Consider the following 11,497-nt stretch of genomic DNA (forward strand, 5'->3'; position numbering starts at 1 on the left):
TTCATGACATTGTAGCCATGTTGAACTGACTGTAAAAGTTGTTACTGTAAAAGAGAACTGTAAATACCCAAGAGAAAACTATTAACGTTTATGGGTCCACTGTTGCAACTGCTGCTAATTGATTAGCTATTCTACCAGTCTAAGACAAGAACCTATCATTTGTTCTCATTGTATATTTCTATTATACGATTTCTTCTCTTTAATATACGATTACTTTTAGAATGTTTTGGTGGTGAAAATGTTTGTTTGTTTGTTTGATTGATTGGCATTGCTCCATGATTGGACCATGCCTCTCTTTGTTCCTCATTATACCATACTGGACATTTATTTCAGTTTATTCAGATACCTGATGAAGATCATTTGACCAAAACCTACTGTAATAAAAAAAATGCTAAGTGAAGTGACAGTGTGTGGGACTGCTCCTTTTTATCAATGTTCTTCCTATGCACCTGTCCATTGTAGCTGTGCAAAATGACTTTATCTACAATGGCGGCTATTGGTTGGAATTATTTCCCTTCATCAGTAACTAGACCAGAATGTTTGTAAACAAACATGTAGAACATATAGATGTTTATGGATAGAAGAAAATCATATATTTCTAATATTCAGTAACACTATCATAAGTGTCCTGTTCTTCCAGGAATAAGGTTAATGAATAATAATGCTACAATGCCACGATGCCGTAAAAAAAAAATTGGTTGTGGTGATGTCATGATGAATTGGTCCATTAAGGGGCAGCTTTGCACTCAGCATCAAGTGATGACAGTTATTAAAAGTGAAGCACCTGCAGGGCATTGAAATACATGGTAAAGAACTTGCCAGGGCTCTGATGTAGACACAGAGGATGTGTCCAAGGTGAAGCACGCACATCCACAGACTTTCCTTCTTCTTTTAATTGACTGAAGATGTTCCTGTTGCTGATGATGATAGTGAGGACCCACAAAGGAGAGACAGCAGCTTTCTGTTCTGAACATGAAGCAGCTTTCTGATCAGTCAGATGGAGAATCCATGGACCATACCAAACACCTACCAGAGGAACTATATCAGAACCCTCAATCATACTGTCATAAGATGTACGTCAGCGATATGGCTGCAACTATTGATTATTTTCTTCCATATTATTTTATACATTATTTTGTTGATCAATGGAATGTCTGAGAAGCACATTTCAACCCCTGAATTTACCTTGATCCACTAAGTATAATGGTACACGTTTAATGTTATTTCGATGACCCTAAGGATTACATTATAGGGATTACATTAAACTTTTTTTAAATTACTATGACCATTTGCCCTGGGTCAATATACTGTATGTACTTCTCTCTCCTGATTGGAAGTAACTGAAACACTGATTAGAATGGGAATACAGAGCTATTTAAGACTTATTTTAACAAATATCACTTTAACGCCCTTTTAGGTTGCCAAGTTAAGTCTTATATTGTTAATACAATATAACTACTGCAGTGTTTGTTTAGTCTCCCTGCTCTTCTAATGAGACATTTAAATCCTGTGGTCAAGTAGGACACCTACTGGTTGACAACGGTTATTGCATAAACCTAAAAAATAAGGAACCCACCTTCCCAGATCTGATTTTTCTTTTGGTTCAAATGTAAATTTGGGGGTTCACACCGGGTACTCAGGTTTGAAGTTATATTTCATAAGTTATATTAGATTTGAATCCTGGGTAGGATATAAAAGTTATATTAGGTTTGAATACTGGGTAGGATATAAAAGTTATAAGGTTTGAATCCTGGTAGGATATAAAGGTTATGGATATTAGGTATGAATCCTGAGTAGGATATAAAAGTTATGGATATCAGGTATGAATCCTGGGTAGGATATCAAAGTTATGGATATTAGGTTTCCATGAACTGAGGCCTGGAATCAAACCTGGGACCTTTGGCTTCTCCGGCAGCCTCTCTAAGCTATCGCCGCCCTTGATTCAGCTATGGCCCCCCAAATATATAAGATTGCAACACAATATTGGGGTCCTTGGCCTAAAAAAACGTTAAAGACCGCTGTCCTTTCCATAGAAGAGATTCTGACTTCCATGTAATCGAAATTACTAGTCGTGGTGACTGAAAACTTGAATCCATGTATACTATATGGTGAGACAGGCCATGTATGCACTGGCAGCCTTAGAGCACCATCTGTTGACCATATACATAAATAACTGAACATGAAAACAAACAATCATTTTTAACAACTTTATTATTCACACAAACATAAAAATATGATACAAACTGAGGTCAGACAAACAGAGTGAAAATTAAAAATAGAAGGTTGTGATTGGATGAGGAATAGCAGTGCTTCAGTCTTTGAAGGTGGAGTGGAGATGAGCTTTATACGCTGAAAGACAAAAGAAAATTAAAATTATAATTTTATAGTCACTGTCGGGTGGAAACTTTTTCATCTCCATATTTCAACTTTTTGTTCGTCATAATCGAGCGTTACGCAAAAGTACCAAAAATAGCCAATCTACAAGCTCACAATACATAGCACATAAACAAACACAAAGCAGAATGTGGGTGTATATGTCACAGGGAAATTGGCATTCGTTGGGAAATTGGAAAGGTATGCTCGTTTTTAGGCACGGGGCTTCGGCGCGAGGCAGGGCTTTTCGAGACAGGTTTTTTTACGCGAGGCGCTCCTCGCTTTTTTACGCTAGGGGAACGCTGAACACGCGTTCACACGCACACGTGATAATAGTTATTGTCCATGACGGAGGCGCGCCGACTCAGCAGAGCTTGAGGCCGAGCGCCGCCAGGCGCCGACCGGCCGATTGTCTGCTAGTCGAATCAGCGCCGTCCGAGTTGTAAACCGATAGGGGGAGAATAGATCTTTTCATGAGTTACTATCCACGACACATGTGTGCGCACGCGCGTGTGTGTGTGGTGGGGGGCTCTAGTCTAGTGTGGCTTGCATTGCCCTCTAGTGTTGGTTCTACAGAATTGCCTGGGGGGGGTGAAAACGAGCGCTCCTTTTTCAATTTCCCTGGAATGCCAGTTTCCCTGTAACATATGTATATGTAACATAATTCTGTAGAACCAACACTAGAGGGCAATGCAAGCCACACTACGTGCATAGACATGAACGTGCATGCGTGTGCACGCACGCACGCTCATGCTTTCAATTTGGTTTATTGAAAGCATGCCTGTTGAGATAATTTTATTGTGTTCTGGCCACGACACACGCACACGTGGATAATAACCCATGAAAAGATCTATTCTCACCTAATCGGTTTACAACTCGGACGGCGCTGATTCGACTAGCAGACCATCGGCCGGTCGGCGCGGGCACTTGCGCCTGGAGGCACTCGAGCACGCCTCCTCGGCCTCAAGCTCTGCTAAGTCGGCGCGCCTCGGTCATGGACAATAACTATTATCACGTGTGCATGTGAACGCGTGTTCAGCGTTCCCCTAGCGTAGCTTCCTGGTTGCTATGTGGGGGGGGAACAACAAAAGCCAGGTCCGCCTCGCATCAAAGCCCCTGCCTCGCGCCTTCTCCTCCATGACTCTAGAGCAGGAGTCTTCAACAGGGGGTCCAGGACCCCTAGGGAGTCCTTAGAGTTACTACAGGGGGGCCGCCAAATCTTTGTAATAGGAACTTAAAATCTGCAACGTTTTTTTTACAATATGTAGTGTGGGGGGGGGGGGGGGTCCCTGCTTCATCCCTCTCTCAGCTAAGGGGTCCTTGGCCTGAAAAGCGTTGACCCCTGATGTAGAGATGTGTAGTTCAATCATGGCAGTGTAAATACACAACCCAAACCTCTATCAGCAGGTCAAATAGAATGCTAAAGTTGTGTTGGGTGCACTGCAATGTTAAGCTGACAGATAACTGACATAGACTAAACCCTGATTTATACTTCGTCGTACAACGGTGTCACATGCCAAAAATAGCAGATAAACAAGCTCACAACGCACAGCGGATGCGACACGTTGTGAGCTAGTTTTTCTACAATTTCTTCTTTTTTTAATATATTTATTGATTATGACAAGTACAAGGGTGTCCAAGAACCATAATCTCAAAAGCAAAACAAAATAATCTTCTTTTGTGCCCTTACATCTACCCCCGATTTAATTCGAAATTATGTTTTCCCTTGCTATCCCTCGTGGCACTAAATCATGGTACATATGGTATGTGTGCAAAAAAAAAAAAAATCTCACTTTGACATGCGTTAACATAGAGCTCATCAACGTGTTGGTGGTGGCAGTTGTTTTATTTGTTCTGTAGCGTCTTTAATTCAGTTTAATATGTTTAATCATAGGGCCCCATACACTATCACTTTTTCCCAGCGATCCCCTCAAATCCCCTCAGATGCATCATGAGGTATTTAAGCCATACAGATGCTTTAGGGGGCAGTGTTGATTTCCACTCCAATAATATCCTTCTTCTTGCTAATAAAGATGCAACGGCAAGACTCTGCTTTATACTCCTCCCAATAAACTCCAAACAACACCATCTCTGCACACTCTGACAGCTCTATGTTCCAAGCTTCAGCAAGGTGTTTAAAAATAGCAGTAGCTTTGTAAGCGAGAACATGACCAAAACATGTGTCATGTTCGCTGGAGACATATATGATTTTACATCTATTACAGGAATCTGTTTTTCTGCAATTTCAGACAGAAATAATCCCATGTGTGTATCGTTTATATTTCTACTGAATATTGTTGATAAATGTACATATTTAATCAATGTACAGACTTAACATAATGATGTTTACCTTCCTGGTTGTCCCACAGCTCAGCAGCAGCAGTGTTCAGAGGACTGTCATTGTTTGGTTCTGAAACAAAACAAAAGATTTCATTACAATTAATTCAACAATGCATGTTTACAATGTGTTACACTCTAGTCTACGGTACAGTTCTCAAATTCTGCCCGAAACTGTCCCTACGTTTTCGGGCTGGGCCTCAAATGTATGCACATTTTTATCATAAATTTTTCGCCCCAGGTTTTTGGGCCTAACATTATGGTAAATTGTTCGGGCCAGCCCAGTTAGTGCCGAGCCTTAATTTTCAGGCCTGTTGAGAACTCTAGTCAAGGGTTTTCAGAGAGGGAGCGATGGACGTGCCTACTAATTCATTTTCAATGAGAGACGAGCGACTAGTTGGGAGCCGGCCCGGACAATCTGACCGGCGGAGTGGCCAGCAAGCGGGCGCAATACCGCTAAGTTGTCTCACACACCGACCCCCGACAAAGGCTGGATTGTGGTCAGTCACGCAACTCACAGGACAATGATTTGATACAGCTGAAGCAGGCGTAGATCACCTGCCGTTTACTGTGTTCACATGCAGTGGTAGAATTAACTAAGTACATTTACTCAAGTACTGTACTTGAGTACAATTTTGAGGCATTTTTACTTTAGTATTTATAATTTTCAATCATTTTACTTCTACTCCACTACATCTCAAAAGGCAAATATTGTACCTTTACACCACTATAATTATTTGAAAACTCGAGTTACTAGATACTTTGTAGATTTTGATTATTATTACAAAACCACTTCAGAACTATATACTTTGGCAATTAGAAAATAGCCAATCTACAAGCTCACAACGCAACTGGTAGATCTGCTATTTTCAAAGGATTTTTATACATTTGAAAACTTCTGCATAATGAGTACTTTAAAGGGCAAGACCACTTTGGTAGAGGTTTGGGTTGTGTTGTTACCTCGCCATGATGTAACTCCAAAGGTGGTCAAGAAATTTAAAAAAATTGCTGCATTGATTAGAAATTGGTAATTCAAAATATGCTCCCCATTGACTTACATTGTACAGTAAAACAGCTCTCAAAGTCGCTCTTTTAGCATGTAAACGAATGTAAATAAAGTCGATTCAGACAATATAGAACATCACCAAACCCAGTACTGTTTTTTTTTAAAATAAAAATGTTAACTTACTGTTGATTTAGCTATTTTTATTAGAAAGAAAACCTGGACTGGATCGGCGGATCCGGATCCGGATCTTCAAATAGTAAAATCATCAGGACGTTGACATTTTTATTAAAAAAATAAACAGTACTGGGTTTGGTGATGTTCTATATTGTCTGAATCAGCTTAGTTTGTGTTCGTTTATGGGCTAAAAGAGTGACTTTGAGAGCTGTTTCAGTGTACAATGTAAGTCAATGGGGAGCGTATTTTTAATTATCAATTTCTAATTAATGGAGCAATTATTTCTTATTTCTTGTCCACCTTTGGAGTTACATCATGGCAAGGTAACTACACAAACCAAACCTCTACCAAAGTGGTCTTGCCCTTTAAGTATATTTTGATGCCAATACTTTTGTACTTTTAATCGAGTCAATTTTGAATACCAGACTTCTTCCATCACTGCTTACATGAGAGGTATTCCCACTGATCCAGTGAGAACGCAGGCACTGTGTTGCTCCCCGTCTGAAAAGCCTCGTCTATTACTTCTTCTTAATGCAAGTTATCACACTTGTGGATTGCAGGTTAAAGAGAACTCAACGTTGTTGCTAATCAATCATTCTGTGATGTCATTTTCATAATCGTCCTATCACTAGTTACCTCCCAGTAGACTGTATGGACAGCAGAATGGACCTGAGGTCATCCAGAGCAGACCATTTGTCTTTCAGGATGTCCGGACAGATAAAACCCTGGTTATATTAACTTAATTATATAGTTAATTAGTTATTTACCTCCCAGTAGACTCTGTATACTCAGCAGTATAGACCTAACATCGTACAGGGCAGACCATTTGTCCTTGAGGATGTCCAGACAGATGAATCCTTGGTCGTCAACGTTTGGATGGAAACAGGAAGTGATGAATTTGACCCGCGGTGCTTTGTAAGGATAGCCGCTGGGAAACTCCAACGATAGTTTATAGCGTAGACCCTCGTATACCTGAAACACAATATATACATCAATGACTAATTACTTTCATTAGTAATACTTTTTTTGTTTTACTTTTGAAATGCTGTGTGCGACAGTTTTGAAAAATAAACATCACACATGGTGCAGTGCACAATAAAGTCAATAGGTGGCAGCATTGGCCAATCCACATGACACACACAGCTCATGTCTGACACTCACACATGAGTTTGTTGCAGAGAAAAGGCCTTTAAACAGCTATGATTCGTTTTTTTATGTTTGAAAATGTAAGAACATTTGTGATGGTTATGCAAATAATCGCGATTATCTCATAAGTGCGATCACTGCTTTGAAAACCAGTCCTGATAGCATCCAGATATGAAGGCCTGCCCTGGAATCTTTACATTGGTTCTGTGATTCTGTCATTTGGTATTCTCTGATCTCTCTCTGAATCTCTGATGTTTCCTCTCACTTTTATCCCATTTGCTGAATTCAGCTGTATAAGATAATAAGTAGGCAGAGATCTTTGATCGTCTTGGCAACACCTGACTAGGGTTCAAATCAGACACCGGAGGCACCGGATCCCACATTGAGGAACAGGAATCGGTTTCTGGAACCAGATTTTTAGTCACACTGTCAGAGCTGGTATGTGGACAACATGTCTGCTAGACAATTACAATACTAGTGTTTCTCAAACTTTTTTATTTGAAGGTTCCATTTGTACTCTTTAGTTACAGACCTTGTAAGGGTCCATGTAAGACCCCTTAAGTAACCCAGAGGGTCCCTGGACCTGAAAGCCTTTGAGCTCTAACAACGCCTCGCGAGTCGCGATGCGAGGCATTGTGAGCTTGTAGATCTGCTATTTTCAAAAATGTTGCCTCTTATATTATTTGACAATTTGACCAATGTTTGACAAGTTTTTATAGTTTAGTTGGTTGATTACTTTTGATACAGTAATGGTCTTTTTCTTTTTAGGTATTGAAAAGGTCTTAAAAGTCCTTAATTTGTCAACTTCAGTCATCTGGGGACCCCCAAAACCACAGGTTGAGCACCACTGATGTAATGTACGGTAACATGACATTACTATAATGTTCGGTTATGTTAGTTACGTACGGTTCCTTGCGCTCCATCGATGGTTCCGATCCATTTAAACAAGTTTTCCGACTCTGGAAACGCAGAGATGCCCTTATCTCCTGACATCTGAAATACACGGTTAAAAACAACATTAATAAATACACAAACAATACAATTCAACAACATTCATAGATACACACAGTGTGGAACAGTGTGAAAAACTGTCACAGCTGTGTCAAATAAATATAATTATCTGTGTAGGGTTTTCTTTACTGATTGGATGAAATTGGAATCCTGACAATATATTGTCTGTTTATTAAAGAGCTGGAGAGACAGGGAGAGCCCTGTTACTGAACAAACTACTATGACAATATAGAGCCATTTAACACTTAATGGAAAAACTTTGACAGAATTTATAAACTACAAATGTAGCAGGTGTGTGTGTGTGTGTGTGTGTGTGTGTGTGTGTGTGTGTGTGTGTGTGTGTGTGTGTGTGTGTGTGTAGGTTTCTTACCATCAGTGTCATCAGCTCCTGCTGAAGTCTGCAGAGAGGAAGAGGAGAGATGACGGTTAGTTTTTAGTCGTGTGGTCGAGCTACAGCGTCCTCTACCAGGGTTGACACCATATCACACCACTAAGTATACCTAGGGCTTTACAATGTAGGCATTTATCAGACTCTCTTTATCCAGAGTGACTTACAGTAATCAAGGTAAACACATAGAATGAATGCAGAGTGACAGTGTAGTGCCTCAGTAAACTGGATTCCATGACATGCTGACTGTTATGGAATCCAAATGACTGAAATCAGTCGTGGCGACTGAGAACTTTTATCCATGAATCATCACAGGTAAACCAGGAACCTACCTGGACTAGACGGTAGGGCAGGGCAAGGAACCCAAAAACATATCAAAACCAACATTTCGAACCAATGACCTACTTAATCTTTCTCATGTAGGTTAATTGAATAACCAAGCCCTTGGTAGAGCTGTATTGTTAGTATGGTGACAGTCCTGTTACTATGGTGACAGTATTGTTACTATGGTTACCTCTTGGTGACAGAGCCCTTGGCAGAGCTGTGTTAGCATGGTGACAGTATTGTTACTATGGTTACCTCTTGGTGACAGAGCCCTTGGCAGAGCTGTGTTAGCATGGTGACAGTATTGTTACTATGGTTACCTCTTGGTGACAGAGCCCTTGGCAGAGCTGTGTTAGTATGGTGACAGTATTGTTACTATGGTTACCTCTTGGTGACAGAGCCCTTGGCAGAGCTGCCGCTGGCCTCACTGCCCTTCAGAGATGATGTGTTGGATGAGGCTGCTGCTGGGTCCATGTTCTGAGACGCCATCTTTAAGTTTACACTGTGGAGACATTAATTATTATTATTAATGATCATTGATGCAGCTGGGTCCATGTTCTGAGACGTCATCTTTACCGTTCACACTGAGGACGACATTATTATTATTATTATTATTAATCATGCCGATCCATGTTCCCTCACCTTTGTTTTCACACTATGGAGACATTAAAACATACATAAATTTGATGTAATATGTAATGATATTACAGTTAGCAATGATTGGTATAAGCCATGTAAATGGTGTTTGGATGACCTTAAAATATTGTCTACACTCAATGACATCTACTTGATTGTATGGAGTGAATACATCTGTATACTTTATTCATATATTTTATTCATATATTGTATTTATCTTCATCATATATCTTTATTGTGATGTTGTTCTTCTGCACCTGTTGTTCTTCTATGGCCTGTATCTGTAACTTTTACACCACGGGCTCAATAAAGGTATCTATCTACCCATCTATGACATGATTGATCTGTTTTAGAGATGTACCGGTACCCTTTTCTCCTTCCCAATACCGACCGATACCCACAACCTGTGTATCGGTGGATACAGAGCCAATCCAATACCAGTGTGTAATTTACAAATAAATTAGGACAGTGGTTCTCAAAGTGGGGTCCAGGGACCCTCTGGGTTCCTTATGGGGATTCCAAATGGACCCTTACAAGTCTGTAACTCTAAGAGTGTACACATGGAACCAAAAGGACTGACGGGGCGGGGAGCTCATAACATGAGCTTGTAGATCGGCTATTTTCGGCGATGTCTGACCGTACAAATCTGATCTGATCACTTGGAAATAACAGTGTGGACAGTAGGTCTTATAGATCAGATTTAATAACAGGGTAGACAGCAGGTCCTAAAGATCTGATTTAATAACAAGTGCGCATTGTATTGGTTTATATTTTAATAATATTCATACCATCTATAATGGTGTTCATATTGTGTTTATGTTAGCAGCTACAACTTGTAGATTTACATTATTAAAATACAAAACATACATGAACCACTTACAGCACTTTTTAAAAAGAATCTTAGGCTATTCGAAAAATAGCCGATCTACAAGCTTACAATGCGTCGCATCGTGACGCGTTGTGAGCTTGTAGATCGGCTATGTTCAATACAAGATGTGTCAAAGTCTATCACATAATGCTGTGTTTGGGTTAGCAGCTACCATTAGCATAGCAACAACACTTAAACATCTGAGGAATCAAACGCCATTCAACCAATAAAAAACTAATAAATGAATAGAAGATAAAAGATGAAACAAAAGGCGTTCTAAATGAAAGACATAATGAATAAGGATGATAATTAAATGCTGATAATCAGAGACTCACGCGGAGCAGGAAGTTTCTGAGGCTCTTCAAACACACGACGATTTCAAACGGAGACTAGTCCCCGCCCCCCGGTTTAAATGAACAAATCACTGACTCCCTGTGGACCGACGCGGCCAATCAACGCGCAGGACTACAAAATAAAGCAACGCAGCTCCGCCCCCCCCCCCCGGTGAACAGGAAGTGACGTTTTACAAAATGAAGAGACGAAAAATATCCAGTATTGGAAGAATTACTCAAATGTTTTATTTAAGTAAAAGTATCAATACTGCAATAGAAATACTCTGTTACAAATAAATGTCCAGAATTCTAAATTTACTAAGTACAAAGTATTGCTATCAAAATGTACTTAAAGTACCAAAAGTAGAAAGTACTCATTATGCAGATTGATCCATTTCACAAGTTTTCAAATGTATAAAATATTTTGAAAAAAGCAGATCTACAAGCTCTCAATGCGTCGCGTTGTGAGCATGTAGATCTGCTATTTTCAAATGGCCGAAATGCATACAGAGCTGAAGTAGTTAATGTATGTTTTGTAAGAATAATCTAAATCCACAAAGTAACTAAAGTTTTCAAATAATTGTAGTGGAGTAAAAAAAGTACAATATCTGCCTCTGAGATGTAGTGGAGTAGTATTGAAAATTGGAAATACTCCAGTAAAGTAAAAAATACCTAAAAATTGTACTTAAGTACAGTACTTGAGTAAATGTACTTAGTTACTTTACACCACTGCAAATAATTGTCTTAAAAGTTCAAATAAAATAATCTATAAATATAATAAATTCACTTCAATTAATCATAATAAAAATACAAACAAATACAAAATCATATACAAAATATAACAGACATTAAAATATTATTTTTATTTAAAAATCTTTACCACTGTATAAAGCCTAGTGACG

General features: G+C 39.4%; 1 protein-coding gene across 1 annotated transcript; it reads right to left on the reverse strand.

Annotated features, from left to right (window-relative positions):
- Positions 1-2,193: 2,193 nt before the first annotated feature.
- On the reverse strand, positions 2,194-10,641 carry ube2c (ubiquitin-conjugating enzyme E2C). Its single transcript, XM_080423673.1, has 7 exons — positions 10,599-10,641; positions 9,145-9,261; positions 8,418-8,445; positions 7,943-8,029; positions 6,658-6,862; positions 4,724-4,783; positions 2,194-2,349 (listed from the first exon to the last, which is right to left on the reverse strand). Exons 2-7 carry the CDS (start codon positions 9,246-9,248, stop codon positions 2,312-2,314), a joined length of 522 nt encoding a protein of 173 aa, XP_080279799.1. The 5' UTR covers positions 9,249-9,261; positions 10,599-10,641; the 3' UTR covers positions 2,194-2,311.
- Positions 10,642-11,497: the final 856 nt, after the last annotated feature.

The sequence above is a fragment of the Gymnoscopelus braueri genome (genome assembly GCF_963280865.1).
Source record: "Gymnoscopelus braueri genome assembly, chromosome: 3".
In the NCBI taxonomy this organism is placed as follows: domain Eukaryota; kingdom Metazoa; phylum Chordata; class Actinopteri; order Myctophiformes; family Myctophidae; genus Gymnoscopelus; species Gymnoscopelus braueri.